Below are 18369 nucleotides of genomic sequence, written 5' to 3'. Positions count from 1 at the left end.
AGAATGGCAGTTGCATCCACCAGCACAACATGGTCGCCTACCAGCTTCGAACATCATCAAGAGTACCCCAGGAGTTACCAGGTATGCAGTCAGCAGAATATCTGATGTAAAATGTTCATTTGAAGCAGTATTTCACACAGCGCTTCAAAATGAAATAATAGAGATGACAAATATTGAAGGGCAGCGAGTTTATGGTGAACAGTGGACAGATATTGATGGTTCTGTTTTCCATGCATACTTAGGACTCTTACTCCTAGCGGGTGTATATCGATCTCATGGGGAGTCTACAAAAAGTTTGTGGGATAAAGATACTGGGCGAAACATATTTCGAGCAACCATGTCTCATGAAACATTCTGTAAGATATCACGTGTCCTGCGATTTGACAAGAAATCTACTAGAGAGGAAAGACGACGTACTGACAAACTTGCCGCAATTCGTAGTATTTGGGAGAAGTGGGTAGAGGTCCTTCCTAAACTGTATAATCCAGGAGAAAATGTTACTGTTGACGAGCAGTTAGTAGCATTTAGAGGTCGCTGTCCATTCAAGCAGTATATCCCAAGTAAACCGGCAAAATATGGGATCAAAATATGGACCATGTGTGACAGCAAAACTTCATACGTACTGAAAGCCCAAATTTATACAGGAAAGGTGAGTGGAGCGGCACCAGAAAGAAATCAGGGAATGAGGGTGGTATCTGATCTCACTTCTGAGTTACGTGGTCAGAATATCACGTGTGACAACTTTTTTACGTCGTACAATTTGGGGCAGCTGCTTCTGAAAAGGAAATTGACTATGTTGGGAACTATACGGAAAAATAAGCCGGAGCTTCCACACAAAATGACCAACAAGGAGGTACACAGCTCTTCATTTTACTTCACAAATGACACTACTGTGGTTAATTATATTCCTAAGAGACACAAGAATGTTGTACTTATGAGCACTCTCCACCATGATGCGGAAATCAGTGACAGGGCTGATAAGAAGCCAAAAATGATTTTGGACTATAATTCAACCAAAGGTGCTGTAGACACGCTTGATCAGTTATTAGGTACATATACATGCAAACGAAAAAGTAATAGGTGGCCAATGATAGTTTTCTACAATATTCTTGATGTTTCTGCTTATAATGCATACGTTTTGTGGATTTCGGTTGACCCTAATTGGAATGCAAGCAAATTGACTAGAAGGAGAATATTCTTGGAGGAACTTGGAAAGTCACTGATAAAAGAACATATTGCATCAAGAACGCATTTCCCAAGAACAGAAGATTCTTTGAGAATGGTCACAAGCATCCAAAACCCGAATGATGTGGGTGGTGTGTCAGAATCGGTAACAACAAGAAAATCTACAAAACGTGCACGCTGTAAGTTCTGTCCATCAAGTAATGACAATAAAACAAACATGGTGTGTGGAAAATGTAGTAAACATATTTGCAAGAAACATGTAACCTACTTGTGTCCACAGTGCAAGCAGTAAGAAAAGAACTGTAGTATTTTATAAGATGATTGTATTGAAAATTCTGTTGTTTCAAATTTATGTGAATACTTGTGCCTAAACTACAATCAGTAAGAAGAGAGGATTCTAAAGTTGTAGTGCTTTCTATGTTGGAATGTAATAAAAAAACTGTAGTGTGTTCTGTACTGTAGTGTGCTCTAAGATGAATATCTGTAATGACAACTGTCTGTTGTTAGAAAATGTCAATACTTACGTCTAAACTGTCAACAATAAGAATAGAAGTATGGAAAAACTGTAGTGCTTTCTAAGTTGAATGCCTGTAATGGAAACTGTCTGTTGTTTCAAATTTATGTGCATATTTAAATGAAAAATATCCCTCAATAAAGTTGTATGCATTGTTATTATTATTATTATTACCATTATTATTATTATTATTATTATTATTATTATTACTAACAAGGTACTGGAATAGAACAACAATGTCGATAGCTAAAACTGTACCAAAATTTATGTTTCTAAAGCATTTTGATATGTCGGGTCATATTGACCCGAACAGTATATATGTCAAGTAAAAGTGAACAGAACAGCAGGGTTAAATGCTCTACATTCCAAACTCCTTTCATCTTATTGTGCAACAGCTGTGTCATCTGTCAAAAGACCTGCCTCGTAATATCCTGCAATCCCCTCCTTGCCTCGTACGTCCTTGCCCAATTCCCCCAACAACTGCTCTCAATAGTTGATAATAAATAATCAGTCTCACTGGGTCTGAGTGTATCCGTCTGGGTGGTTATGTATATGAATATGCATACTTTTACTAGAAGGACAGCAAGTGCTCGAAAGCTAGAGTGAATAATGTTTTCCATTACATGTTTTTGTGCACCACACATAATCCACTACAGGTGAGTGGTTACCTTTCCTTTAGTTTACATATTTTCCACACAGGAATTTCCAGTATAGTTATACATTCAGCAGTTAAATTTTCAAAATGATAACTGTGAAATCTCATAATAGTCTAAATGGCAATATAACAACATATGTTGACTAAAGCAAACATCAATAAACTAGTAAACTTAATCAAATCAGTCCATACTTATATTATTACAATAATTACTTTATAAAACAATTCCAATCTTATGCAGCTTTACCTTGTTGAAATTACCCACTAATTCCTGTACTAGTGATCTCATGGGAGCAACGTAAATAATCTTGAATTCATCCACATTTATTGTACCATCTGGATTAATATGCTTCCCTATCTCTCTCATCATACAAAGTAATGCTACATTTGTTTTACCAGCTCCCTGAAACAACAGGTTTTTATTAATTTTAAGCCAAAAATATTGTTGCATGCACTGTATAATGTAAGAATATTATTCATTTTACATAATCATCTATCTCGTTGAAAACAAATACACCAGAGTTCAAATGTTTAATTAAGCATTTAAATACTGAAGCAGTTAGTTAAGTACATAAAAATTACTATAGAGATAAACTGCGACAGACAACACTTAAATCATTCTCCATTTTTGTGGAACAGGAAAAGTGAAACATTTTCACATTTGGTTATTACTACAGTTGATACTGTTAACAGTGACATCGTTTTAAAAGGAGGACTGCTAAACGGTGAAATCCTACTGTCCCACCTAAATCCTACATAAATGCTTTATTTTTTTAAAAAAAATCACTTACCATGACATTGCTTATTGCAGCTTATCAGAGAAAACAACGTATTTTTGTTACATTTACAGAGAACTATATTGGCTGTAATATCCAATGTTCATTATGTGTGTTACATAGTTGGGGATTACTAACAACAATGTAATGCCTATTTTCAAACACTTGTTTCTCCTGTTTTCTGTAGAGTGTTGGTTTCAAATCAGTATGTGTGTTAAACAGTCAACGCAAGCATCACTTTAAAGATATCACAAAAAAAGATGGAAGGATTTAATATTGAAGGGAAGTCACACATAATTTGGTGATTAGAAATGGGAAAACAAACAGCATCACGAAGGAATTGGGTGTGTCATACTCAACAGTTTCTACAATTTGGAAGGACAGACAGAAAATACAATCTCTTTTCAAACACAATTCCTTAAAAATCAAGTGGATGAGATCATCTGAGCACAAAGATATTGAAGAAGCTTTACTTACATGGCTTAAGGGGCAAACATCAAATAATGTGGCAATCAATGGAACTATTCTTCAAGTGATAACCACTGAATTTGCACATCTGCTGGGAAATCTGAACTTCAATTGTTCTTCATATTGGATACAATGTTTCCGAGCGCGATGTGATATTATCACCAGGAAAATTTGTGGCGGAGCTAATGGTGAACCTGATGGTTTAACAGACTATTTAAGAAGCAGTCTGTTTTGTGTGAAAGTTAAAAGACAGATGATATATTCAAAGCAGATGAGACTGACTCGTCTTAAAAAATGACCCAAGATAAGAAATTTAAAGGTGAACTGTGTTTGGGTGGTAAAATGTTTAAGACAAGAATCATACTTACGGTTGCTGCAAGGATCATGTAAAGAAAAGTTTTTTGTGATCAGAAAATCGAGGGAACCTAGATTTTTTTTTAAACATTTACTCCCTACCTGTATTTTGTGAAAACAATGCAAAATCTTGGATGACATCTGACATTTTTAAAAAGTGTTTGCATAACTGGATTCTCAGCTGAAACCAAAGAAATGAAAAATTATTCTCCTGGTCAACAATAACTGCCCTCCTAATCCAGTAGTCAATAATCTGCAGTGCAAAAAACATTATGTTTTTGCCTCCAAACATCACTTCAGTTCTACATGCTGTGGACCATGGCGTCAGAAAATATCTGAAAACGCAGTACAGTAATCTTCAAGTGATGAACATGTTACAAAATGTTGAAAGAAGGCAAAGAAACACTTTTTGGCATTCTTGATGCAACTTTAATATTATCAGAAGTGTGGAAAATGTCACTCAAAAGACAACTGCCAACCGTTTTAAACATGCAGGATTCAGAGAACTTTCTTCACCATCCCATGGTGAGGGCACATACTCAGCAACAGCTGATGCTACTAAAGATGAAGCCGAGGATGACATTCCTCTGGCAGAATTAGTGCAAGAACTTTTTCTATCTTTGTCAATTTGTGAAACATAGGACTTTGCCCAGATAGAAAACAATCTTATCGTGTATGGCTCAGTGAGTGAAGAAGAAATTGTAGCTGACAGCCAAGGCCATACACGACTGACGAAAAAGAAAGTGAACAAGAAGAATAGTTTGCTGTGCAATCACTTAACGAAGCTCACACTGCAGTGAATACTTAACAAAAATTTCTTATTGTCAAAGAAAATACTTCAAACAAATGCATCATCAAATGCTAAATGGGTATGCACATTTTAAAAGCAAAAAGCAAACAAAGATAAGTGATTGTCTTGCGTATGACAGTACACAGTAGTATGGGTTACTGTATTGCTTTTTAAAGTTAATGGAAATGGTTGAAAAACTAAAGAATACTGTCCTTGCTGTGATTGTAGAAAACTACAAAATTAAATTCCAATATGTGTTATTTTTTCAAAGTGCAGAAGTGGAATAATAGCGTATTCATTATTGATGTTTTGTGAATATGTGTATTGGATATTTTCGATATGTTAGGTACAGTACTTCATATTTGTGGAACATTTTAAAGAGAAATGTAGAAGAAAGTGTAGGCCTCCATGTAATTTATGGACAGACTACTGTCTTTTCATTTTGGTAGTGACACTTCATTTTTGTAACAAAGTAACTGGAATGAAAATGTGTCGTTTATAACTATTATACTATACGACATATACAGTAAGTTTTAAGTATGCTCAACATTTCATCTTATTCATTATCCAATATTGTGTTCAACATTAAACATTGTTGGTGTTGAAGCTTTAACTATATTGCAGCCTACACTTTACAGATAAATTTTTTTTATCAATATATACATGAAGATACATAAAACAAAAAAACGTACTTGATATAACTCAGAAAAGTAAGAAATGGACAGGAAGGAAAATAAAATGAAAACTGCACAAAGTTAAGTTTAAAATCAAATATTTTAAGTAAAACTTGTATATACGGCAAATATTTTCTATAAATCACTCAGTGTCTATCTGAACTTTGAGAATCACTGAGGTTAGGGAATAGACAGGACCTACAAAAAATATGTATTTGTCGGATTTTGACATATTCACTGATTTTATTGTCAGACACTTCATCCTGTTCGTACTCACTTGAACATTATCCCTTATCCTTTAGGTAAATAACGCCTCTCCAACAGCAACTTTTGTTTTTGTTTTTAGTTAACTTGTATTGCTCTAAATGGTTCAAATGGCTCTGAGCACTATGGGACTTAACATCTTAGGTCATCAGTTCCCTAGAACTTAGAACTACTTAAACCTAACTAACCTAAGGATATCACACACATCCATGCCCGAGGCAGGATTCGAACCTGCGACCGTAGCGGTCCTGCGGTTCCGGGCTGTATTGCTCTAACATCATCAAAAATGTAAACTGACTAATACTGGAACATAGAGGAAAAATCAAAACTAATTTTAGGTCTGAACTGCAAGGAACGAACCGTTGGTGCACACAGAAGTAGATTTTCATCAGATTCCAATGCTACTTTGTACAGTCTGCTTTGAATGCGATTTAGCGCTTTACAGTCTTCAAATGCAGGTTGAACATACTTTGGCAGTTTCTCAATTGGAACGTTACATTCGTCTGCTCCATAAGGCTTTGGCTTCAAAGCTGGAACATGCACTTCTTCATAACCTGCAAAGAAATTTTGATATTAAGGAATTTAAAATTTTACACTAGGCATGTATTTACCGAGTTACGTGGAATGACTATCTGTTACTACTTCAACGATTAAAATAGGCAACACTAATCTTCTTAAACTGCATTACACAAAACTATAATTACTTACAATAATTAGCAACAATGAAAGATTATAAAGTTTATATAATACTGTCCTGCTTATCATGATATGCTGTGTAATGAGTTCTTATTTAGAAGGGCCATAATTCAAGTTCCAATTTGACCATCACTGATTACCTCCTTTACTAGATGTTACTGTGAGAATATTTCTTCACACAAACAGGACAGAAAAAAAATCAGTTAAGAGAGAGAGAAAAATACAACAACAAAACACAGAGGAAAGTAGTGAAAAAGAAACTGTGATACACAGCGGAACAGAAATAGGATGCAAAAGCACCTTGGGGTGGGGGTGGGAGGGGGGTGAGAGGGGGGTGGGGGGGGGGTTGGGTGTTTGAATTCGGGTTAGAGAAATGTGACACATATAGGACAAGCTACAACATGCCTTGATAAACATTATATATAGGTTAGTTAACACCAAACTTGGCCAGAGAAGATGTTCATACAAAGTAAAAGCAGGAATGCTAGTTACAGTGCATCTTGTAGACTATAAGCAGTGCAATATCAGGTCATGAATGAATTCACATAGTGTAGAATAATAATCTGTACTCACGACACAACTTTTGTCATTCCATGACATTTCAGATTGTACAAGGCATCGTCTAATGATATTGACAATGCACATGCTATACCTGTGATTAGAAGACAGTCACATGCAGTGACAAGCATGTACTGGGTCAGAATATAACCACTGCATATGATGACCACCATCTTGGAAGAATTAAACAGTTTTGACCATTGTGTTAGCCAGATGTTGAAGCACTACAACAAATAAGGACCAGTAAGTGGTCTGACTTTGTCATTTGCAAGTGGGACCAGTAGCATGGATGACACAGTCTATACTTCTACTGAAAAGAAAACACCAATGTTTTCACTGGTGTTCCAAGTTACATAATGCTGTGTTTTCAAACTCCAGTTCAAATGTCTTCTTCAGTTCCAGCAGTGCAAGTGTCAGATTCTACTATGGTAACCACAGTCCGATACTTTGCATTGTTAAGCAACATGGCTGACAAATGTTAAATAGGATGGTTTGGAACAACACTGAAGACAACAAGTGCTTTCAACTCCTATTTATTGATGACAATTAAACAGCAGTTGTTACATCAGGAATGCTAAGTAAAAGAGGCACTGCCATCTTTCTGCAGGACAAAGCCTTGTCACACGTAGTGGGGTACCACTGCCATGTAAATTTGCCTGTAATGTCAACCACAGGCCACTTTATGATGTGCTACTTGTTCTTTACACAAGGGAGTGATAAAATACAATATGTCAAAACCTGCCTACTTTTTTTTTCATGGGAAGAACCTACCAAACAAAGCAAGTGACAAAATTTTAGCAGACAATATGCTCTACCAAGCACAATTTTTTATATATTTTTCATTGCTTGTCAAGTGGCTGGAGCAGACTGTCCGTGAAGGTGTATCGGTAAACAGGTAATATGACACTATATGGGTCTACACCATTGTTTCCACTGGTAATTTTTGGCAAATCAAGACATCCTCTAATTACCACTCACTTGAAATTGTAGCATATTTAGTGTACAGAAACAAAAATAGTTATCAATTAATTCTGCAGTGTTAGTAAGTGTTAATGATGGAGATAAAAAGTCAGCTAACAACAATTATATTTTCACATCTGCAATTAGAATCTATCTTTGTGCAAGTTCCAAAATTTCAGACCAACACTAGAATTTCAGAATAACATGAAATCCAATTAATGTTCCCAATCTTGCAAAAATGAAATATGAAGATGTGATATGCAACTGACATCAATTAACTCTTCTGAAGACATGCATGTGCACAATTTAGCAATTAATTTCATGGACATTCATTCAAATGATATTGACATTTCAATAGAAAGTGAGGAACATTACTCTAACAATTACTCTAACAATTCGGGAAATAGTGGTTCGGGTTATGATAGCTATGCCAGTTGACCGTCTTCAAGTTCTCAATGACAAATAAAAGAACACTGGATTGTTGGTTAAACAGAAGAGGGGAATAATGCTTACAGTAAGCAGTGTGCAACACTTGTACCATTTTTAAAAATCTGATTTCCAATAACATGAACCAAAGAACAAATTATGCAAAGAAAGACATATGTGCCAAAATGAAAATATTGTGAAAGAAAAAATATTTGAAAGCTTTAGAATTACACGAGGGACAATCTACAGTTACTGGTGGAAAGCTAAGTGATGACTCTACTATTTGCATGAGATAAGGACATTGGCAATTTCTTCAAACTGGTTAAGCATATTAACAAAATTGAACAATATTAGAAGTAAAATTACAGTTTACTTCAAGTAAACATGTTGAGGATATGTCATTGGTTGGTAAGAGTAGAGAAATTGGAAGCTGACACGAGAACGAAGCTTACTGTTGTCCATGCAATTGTTGTCTACAACTCCGACCAGTCAAGTTTCACTCAAAAATTACATGCAAGCAAAATGTATCATTCTGTGATGAAAAAAGGCTATTGATGCACATTTAACACATTTCTATACTGTAATGCCAGTGATTAGTGTGCCTGGACAAATGGGGAGGAGTAATTTTCAACACATAATTCAAAACATCATCTTACCCTGGACTCTCGACCCGGACATAATGACAATACTGTGTTTCAGGTGGACAACAGTATGCTGATTTAATGTGGACTGCCTCCGGTACAACTAAAGTAATTCAATCCCTTGATAAAAAAAAAAAAAAATCTTCAACAGTGGAAGGCATTTTTCAGGATATTGTCAGACAATACACCTTTTGATAGATCTTTGTCATTTCATATTTATCAGCAGAACAATATTCAGGAAACTTTAATCATTTGTGCATTTTCAGTTTGCATCGTGTTTTGTGAATGTGATCAAAGTAGGCATGGGATGCAAAACAAATTGCTGGGAACATTTCTTACTCCATCCCAATTTTGCTTACATAAAATTAGTAAATACTGTAAATACCTAAATGCAGTAAACCTTTCTTCTGTTAGAGCACCTGCTGTAAGAAAACTGTTTGTTTTTGACACTTAATAGACACTACTATTTCTGAAACTATTTTGAGAAATAAACAAGGGATTATTTCATTGTTATTCTATATATTTTCCTGGCGTAATGGCCATTCCGTGAGGATTGCAGCCAAATTACATTGACACCTTGCCATGACATTTCAGCTGACTACTATTCAGTGCAAAACACTCACCTGATGATGCCTGAATTGTTGTCAGCCAAAATACCATGGCAAGATGTGGACGTAATCTGGCTGCAATCCGAAAAACCTCATGGAATAACTGTTTAACTGACAGTAAAATGCACAAAATCCCATAAATTTTAATAATAACTCTGCTACAGTAACTATTATAAAATGATGTAAGTATGTAGTATTCAGTTTCAAGAAATTAAATTCCCAGCTGAAGTAATGCAAGGTGTTTGCAATATGGTTCCAAAATTGCCACTATTTTTGTTGTCTGCTAGTGACCGTCAATAGAATTATATCTGCAGTAGTTTAGCTGTTTGTATGAACCCAAAGTTATCCAAAAAGTTAATGACATTCGATATTTCTGTATGGTTTAAGTGATTAAAATTGCCATGAGGTTTACACATTGGTCTCAGTTGTCATAAATGTTCCTGCTCAATTGTCAATCCATGTGCTACGCAAGAAGGGCTGTATAAACTGGTGTAAAAATGGTTCTGCATGTGGCAAAAAGGCGTAATTTAAAAAACTTTCTAAAAATACTTGCAGTGCATCTTAACGGGTGGGTGCCTCTTATCCTGAGGTTACAGTCACATGCCCTGTCTTGTTGACCTGCCGCAGTTCGACCCTCTCTCTTTCCCAAGAAAGCAGCTATTAATTCCAAAAGCTAGGATTGTGTATGTACTTTTATATGTATCTATAGCAGTACTTACATTTTAGCTGAAGGTAAATACCAGCCACCAATCCTGTCTCCTAATTTTATAATAAGAGGTATTTCAAACACAAAAATATAAATAAAAATACACAAGTAAAAAGATCTGCAAGATGTAAATTCATGTTACCTTTTCTTTGCTTACGGAAGGACCCATCAGGCAACTGACAACGTTTGTTCGCCATAAAATGACTTCCCTGAGCGAATACAAGGTCTTCCAGGTCTACAATGACACGCTGTCCTGGTACATTGGCAGCACTAGCAGCTCCAACATCCCCAGATCCCTCACCTCCCTGGTCTCGACGAGACCTACCAGATGAGCCTCGGCCACCTCCACCACCTCCGACAACTTCTTCATCATCACCTCCACCTGTGTCCAATGCTCTCAGAATTTTAACTAGAGATGGATCCTCACTCATTTTCTCTCGTATCTTCTGGCGCTCAGATTCACTTTGAGAAGAAGCCAGCAATGTGCAATAAAGGACTGAAATCAGAAGAACAAACTTAAGTTATTCTTAAAACAATCACTGCAATTCCGACTTTCTGGGAAGGTGAAGGTCACTAAAGTCATTCTGAACTGAATAATGTCACTATATATTCACTAGCATGTACAGGAATTTTCCTTAAGGAATTGCCATAAGCTAATTTTATTTTATTAAACAGATATCGTCACAAAATGAGATGTGGGAAAGGTCAATGAAAGTCTAAATTAAAGTAAAACACTGAAGAAGTACGAGGTGCGGCTAGAAAAAAACCGGACTGATGCTGGAAAAAACATTTATTTACAATTATTTACAATTTCATGTTATCTCCTTCAATGTACTCTCCTCCTCGGTCTCTACACCGCTCCATACGAATTTTCCACTGTTCATAGCAATGCTGCAGATCATTTTCGGTAAGTCCATACATTACTTCTGTCGCTTTTTCTTTTACTGCTTCAACAGTGTCAAATCTAGTTCCTTTAAAAGCTGACTTGACTTTAGGGAAAAGAAAAAAGTCACAGGGGGCCAAATCAGGTGAGTAGGGTGGATGATCTAAGATGGGAATGTTGTGTTTTGCCAAAAACGTCTTCACTGACAATGCTCTGTGAGCTGGGGCATTGTCTTGGTGAAGGATCCATGACTTTTTTCTCCACAAATCGTTCCGTTTTCTCCGTACTCGCTCACGTAGGGTAGCCAGGACGCTAATGTAGTAATGCTGATTCACTGTTTGTCCCTCTGGTACCCAATCAATGTGCACAATCCCTTTGATGTCAAAAAAAAAAAAAAACAATCATCATTGCCTTGAATTTCGATTTTGACATTCGTGCTTTTTTTTGTCATGGAGAACCAGGAGTTTTCCAATGCATCGATTGGCGTTTAGTTTCGGGATCGTAAGTAAAAAACCACGATTCATCACAAGTAATAACATTTTGTAAGAAGGTGGGATCACTTTCAATGTTTTCCAGGATGTCAGAACAAATCATTCTTCGGCGTTCCTTCTGTTCAATTGTGAGACACTTTGGAACCATTTTTGAACACACTTTGTTCATGTTGAAACTTTCATGAAGAATCTGCCTAACACTTTCCTTGTCAACTCCTGTTAACTCAGACACTGCTCTGATTGTTAAACGGCGATCTTGTCGGACAAGTTTACCGATTTTTTCAATGTTTGCATCAGTTTTTGCTGACAATGGTCTGCCAGTGCGAGTGTCATCACTGGTGTCTTCGCGGCCATCTTTAAATCGTTTAAACCACTCAAACAATTGTGTTCGCGATAAACAATCATCGCCGTACACTTGTTGTAACATTACAAACGTTTCACTTGCAGATTTTCCTAGTTTGAAACAAAATTTGATGTTAACACGCTGTTCTTTCTGTACACTCAACATTTTCCGATGCACACACAAAACTTCAACTACTTAAAACAGACGCCACGGGCAGACTGAGTGCAGGAGGCAGATGAAACTCGAGCAGTAGGCGGAGCGAGAGTCACGTGACAGGCCACGCGACTTTCAGCCTTATTGCATTCGTTTTATTGTTTCACCAGTACTAGTCCGGTTTTTTTCTAGCCACACCTCGTATAGACCTAAAAATTATCCCAATTCTACAATTTTCTGTAATTGATTAATGTAAGACACACACATCTGTAAACACAATACTGGAAGAGCAGAAAGAACAATATGCACGTAGCAATATGCACATACACAGATGGCAGCTGTATCGCATACACAATGTATAAAAGGGTAGGACACTGGCAGAGAGTCACTTGTACTCAAGCAATTTGTGTGAAAAGCTTCCAAAGTGATTATGGCCAAAAGGTGAAAATTAACAGACTTCGAACACTGAATGGCAGTTGGCACTAGATGTGAGGTCATTCCATTTTGCAAACTGTTGAGGAATTCAATATTCTCATATCCACGGTGTCAACAGTACACCAAGAATACCAAATTTCAAGCATTATCTCTCACCATGGACAATGCAGTGGCCACAAGGCTTCACTTAATGACCAAGAACAATGGTGTTAGCATAGAGCTGTCAGTGCTAACAAACAAACAACACTGCACGAAATAACCACAGAACTCAATGTGGGACATACAACGAACATATCCGTTTCAACAGTGCAGTAAAATTTGGCATTAATGGGCTATGGTAGCAGATGGCCAACAAGTGTGCCTCTGCTAACAGCACGACTTCATCTGCAGCACCTCTCCTAGACTGGTGACCATATCGATTGGACCCTAAACAACTGAAAAACTGTGGCCTGGTCAGATGAGTCCCAATTTCAGTTGGTAAGAGCTGAAGGTTGTGTTTGAGGGTACCACAGGCCTCATGAAGCCCTGGACCTTAGTTGTCAACAAGGCACTGTGCAAGTTAGTGGTGGCTCCATAAAGGTGTGGTCTGTGTTTATATGCGATGGACTGGTTCCTCTGGCCCAACTGAATTGATCATTGACTGGAAATGGCTGTGTTTGGCAGTTGAAGACCATTTGCAGCCATTCATGGACTTCATATTCCCAAACAACAATGGAATTTGTATGGATGAGAATGTGCCTCGTCACTGAGCCACAATTGTTCGCGGCTGGATTGAAGAACATTCTGGACAATTTGAGTGAATGATTTGGCCACCCAGGTCACCCAACATGAATGTCATTGAACATTTGTAGGACAACAGGTCAGTTCGTGCACAAAACCCTGCACTGGCAACACTCTCACAATTATGGACGGCTATGGAGGCAGCACGGTTCTCTTCTGCAGGGGACTTCCAAAGACCTGAGTCCACACCACATCAAACTGCTGCACAATGCTGAGCAAAAGAAGGTTGGACACGATATTAGGAGGTATCCAATGACTTTTGTCACCTCAGAGTAAAATATTAGAGGTATAACTGACACACTATGTCAGACATTGAGTTCTCATCAATATCACTAAAGCTGGGGATGTCATTCAAATAATGCAAATTTGAACACAGGTCAAATTAATTTGTACAACTGGAAGCTTGCTTATTTTGAATACCAATCACTTTGTTATGCATAATGGTATTGGATAAGAAAGTGATATTTTAGATGTGAGGCAGACCACCGCAACATGTTTCAGTTAAAACCGTATATAGCCTTTTTAACAAAGGGGCAAAAAGCTATCTGCCCCCTCCTTAATTACGATGCTTGCAGTTTTATATGTGACAACCGACTTTATGATGTGCATATATTATCAATAGGAATTCCTGATACGAAAAGTTGAGGTTTCTTAAATTTTTATTTCAGAAACATGCAACATTACACATAACATATCAGTATCACATCTTAAATACTATGAAGAACAGTCAAATAACAACAAAAATAGTTTTAGTTGCCAATCAACAAAAGAAGCAGCTATATGTACATGAAAATGTTTGGAAAATACGACAGTAGCTTTCAAATTGGAAGATTCCATTGCGTAGCAAATGAGACTTAAGTGGAAAGCTAACAACTCACTGTAAAGTTGAAACATTGAATGGTTGATAGGATTATAAACAAGACTGGAAATGTAGAAATGGGTCTCGGGCAATATATCAGACGTAACTGTGAAATTCTCCCAATATTTCATCAGTGCAATGACTGAAGCCTCCTATTTACGCCAGTCTATAAAGAAAATGTGTAGTCCTAAACATGCCAAATAAGGTGACCAATAGAGAAGACCTCCTGACTGGTAGTGATAGAGATAGCTACATTCCCTGTCAGAGAATGAACCAAGAGCTTCGATGTATGCACAGAAACTGTCACTGATAATGGGCACTGCCGTTGGCTGCCCCAGAACCCTCTGTCATTAAGCCAAATGCCAATATACAGTTCTGGCCAGGCCTGCGCCCATCCTTGCCTTTACCATCCGAATATCCATGTCACCACTGAAACATCAACCCACATATGACCAATACTTCCCTTTTGTAGCAGCTGCGATTTTAATATGACCAGTGGTCGATCCTATGCTGTGCAAAGTCAGTATCCTGTCTATCTTAATATGACACTGAACAAGAAATACAACAAAAAAAGAAACAAGGCAACAGATACATATGAAATTTGAGAATAGACCTTAATATAATGTGCAAAGGTTTCCAGTTGCATCAAGCGGTAAAAATGTTACGAGCTTTCAACCAAGCGCTCCTTGACAATTGTCAACTGAAATCAAAGCTGATGGGCTGCTGGTATACCCTTATATACTCCAGCTGTTGGGCCTTGCGGTCCTGTGATAAAGCGCGAGCCTGGAAACAAAGGACACAGGATCGAAATCTCGGCCGGACTACAGATTTTTCAGTCTGCATTTTAACCTAGTCTTAACCTCTCAACGATGTGAGGAATCAACAGAAATGAAACATGGTTGGATTCCATCTTCAACTGTATGGCCCCATATTCCACACAAATAAATGGGATAAGTTACGGACACACAAGTCACCAAAGCACTCTCGCTCCAAGCTCAATGCTTGTTACTGTCTATAGCCCATCAATTGGTAGTGACCATCATCCAGACATCGACCCATCAAGACCTTAGCACACCAGCCACATCACCAACCAGGGCACCGGTGATAGCACCGACAGCCCACCAATGAGACACAGACCCAACATCAATTAAGACACCCATTTGGATTATCGTGAGAAATCTTTATCTCTATCAGAAGTAGCTTTGCTTTTCAACATTTTCATCAGACTCATGAACTGTGTTTTCATCGAGTTGAGCCTCTATGGACTGCGTGGTAACGACCAATTTCATTTTAGTATTTCGGTCTTGTTCTTGTTCCAGCTTTGACTTCCTGCCATCTTCTGAACCCACCAAAAAGTGCCTATTTATGCTCTTCAGATAATGGTCCTCTCCGTCTTGCGGCCGTTGAAGCAATTTTAAAACCTTGGTAGTTATTCACCAATCTTCTAAATTTGTTCCTGTCAGGAATTTCTCTCTCTGAGATACCAATCGTCCGAAGACCTTTTCACATTCTTTTTTGTGTTACCAATAAAAATACTTATTGCTTGTAACCAGTGCACTGACTTATTTATATGCTGTCCCTGCCAACTCGCAAGGCCAAGACATAAAAGATGTCACAGCCAGTAGCCAAAGCATATAAGAGCATACCAGCAATCCATCAGCAGCCATCTCACTTGACAATGACCACACATTATTTGACCAAAAGCTTGAGGCATTTTAACCATTTGACACAACTCGTAAACAGAGAATATTTTATTAAATAAAACTGCCATGGGATTCTGCATTCTTATAGACCTTAGCTATATTTCACATTTTCAAAACTCCTTTCAATTCCCTTATAGTTTTTGCGTAACTGGCTATTTCTCTTTCAATCACAATTTTCTTACAAAATAATTCCCTCAAAAAGCATGTTAGAACAGAACTTTAAATGTAGTTTTTACTCACTCATCTGCCGATGTCGCTTCAATAACTTTATGAAGTCAAAACAACTGTAGCCCAAAAGTAATACAAGTTGATTTTCACAGTCACGATCATCCCCAGCATCTCGTAGTACAGCTAAAACTTCAGCTGCTCGAGCTTGAGAGACCATAGCATCATCATAGAATTTGCTGAGTCGACGCTGAAGCCAATAGGCATCAATGTCCAATGGATGTAGAGTTTTTTCCTTCCGGGTCTCTTCTGCACCACCCAACTGAAACAGAAACAATTGCGCATTGTCAAGACATCCATACAAAAGGAAATTATCGATACTATCACACAAATTTAGAAACCTACAGAGTGAATAATCACATACAACTTTTACCCTGAATGAATAGTCAAACACTGGATACTGATATATTTTTCAGCCTTCAACAGAGGACGCAAATTAAAACAAGTGAAGTGATCAGAATATCAGAAAGTAATAAAGTGAAGATAATATAGATATAGACTGACAATTCTCCAACATAATCACCATGGACAATAAGACATCCATTGCAGTCACATAACAGCTTGACTATACCAAGGGACACACAAATTTAATTCCACTAAAATGGCAGTTTTCAAGAATATAACTTGAAAACAGTGGCTTTAATGCAACATCATGAAATTTCGCATATTTTCTCTTTTCTTAGTTAAAAATATTGTGAAACTGTAGGCAGCAGTTGCTTAATAATGGCCTTATGCTTTGACCTCTGCACAATCACTGATCGCAATAAAGATTTAGTTGGTATGACATGCCAGAATAGCCATCAGTTTGGTTGTATTGAAAGGATTAAATTATTGACACAAAAAAATGTCATATCTTTATTAGTTATATGTTAAAATTGTAACTTAGAAACTAAAAACTAAAAGATAAGTTTTATTTCATCAAAATATAAGCAGTATCAGAGATAAAGTTAGTGAACTGCTTACAGATGTTGATTCTGAAATTATTGGTATGTCGGAGTACCACTTAAATAATTTGACAATTCAGAGGCTTCCAATACCAGGATACAGATTAGCTGGCTGTTTTTCAAGGAGTTTCTTGCGAGGTGGGGGAGTGGCTATGTACATAACAAGCAGTATTCCATTTAAGTCCATAGATGTATCACGGCACTGCACTGAACAGATATTTGAATGTTGTGTAGGGGCAGTTGAATTTAGTGAAACTATACTTCTAATTGTTGTTTTTTTTACGGTGCAGGGGAACAGTAGTACAGCCATAGACAACATTTTTATTCATTCTTTATCACTAAGTGGACATTCTGTTAGTAAAAGGGTGAATGGCCTTTCAGACATGATGCACAAATTTTAACACTAGAAGACTTTTGTAGTCAAACAAATGTCACATATAATTACAAACTATGTAGGAAAGTTAATCCAACAGCAATAGAGAGTTTTTTAAACCTTGTCAAGGAACAAGAGTGGCAGGATGTTTATAGTGCCGATAACGTAGACGATAAATACAATGCTTTCCTTAACACATTTCTCATGCTCTTTGAGATTTACTTTCCATTAGAACGTTCTAAACGGGGTACTAGCAGTAATAGGCAGCCTGGGTGGCTGAGTTGTGGGATAAGTAAGTCACAAAGAGCAAAGTGGGAATTATATTAAAATGTTAAAAGAAGTCACAATCAGGGTACAGTAGCCCATTACAAACATTACTGTAAGGTGCTTAAAATTTTTATTAGGAAGGCAAAGAGTATGTGGTACGCAAATTGAATAGCTAATTCACAGAAACCGTATGGTCAGTTGTGAAGGAAGTATCTGGTCAGCAGCCCAAGGTCGACAATATAAAGTCAGTTCACAGTAAAAATATTTCTGCTCTGATAAATCAGATATATGTACAGTATTTAACAATCATTTTCTGAGCATTGCTGGTGAATTAAATAAAAATTTAGTTTCTACACGGAATCATATAACTTTCATGGCAAATGCCTTTCCGAGATTGATGTCTGAAATACTCCTCTGTGATACAGACAAGGGGGAGATTGAGTCAATAATTAAATCACTGAAGACTAAGGTCTCTCACAGTTATGATGGGTGCCTAGCGGAATATTAAAGAACTGTGCTGCACATGTTAGCCCTGTATTTAGCCATATTTGTTTCCTGAACGATTAAAGTATTCAGTAGTAAAGCCACTTTATAAAAAGGGAGAAAGGGATAATGTAGATAATTTTACACCTACTTCT

At 37.1% G+C, this 18369-nt stretch overlaps 1 protein-coding gene across 1 annotated transcript in view; it reads right to left on the bottom strand.

Moving 5' to 3' along the window:
* LOC126237098 (putative U5 small nuclear ribonucleoprotein 200 kDa helicase) overlaps positions 1 to 18369 on the bottom strand; it is a 117233-nt gene that overhangs the window by 70532 nt on the left and 28332 nt on the right. The window contains exons 6-9 of the mRNA XM_049946906.1: positions 16163 to 16409; positions 10418 to 10771; positions 6041 to 6234; positions 2602 to 2757 (exon numbers count right to left, since the gene is read on the bottom strand). Of these exons, the coding sequence (XP_049802863.1) occupies positions 2602 to 2757; positions 6041 to 6234; positions 10418 to 10771; positions 16163 to 16409 (951 nt within the window). The remainder of the gene's footprint in view (positions 1 to 2601; positions 2758 to 6040; positions 6235 to 10417; positions 10772 to 16162; positions 16410 to 18369) is intronic.

The sequence above is a fragment of the Schistocerca nitens genome, chromosome 2, assembly GCF_023898315.1.
Source record: "Schistocerca nitens isolate TAMUIC-IGC-003100 chromosome 2, iqSchNite1.1, whole genome shotgun sequence".
Lineage (NCBI taxonomy): Eukaryota > Metazoa > Arthropoda > Insecta > Orthoptera > Acrididae > Schistocerca > Schistocerca nitens.
The sequence above is the reverse complement of the archived record's forward strand: the minus strand, read 5'-3'. Positions and strand labels throughout refer to the sequence as shown.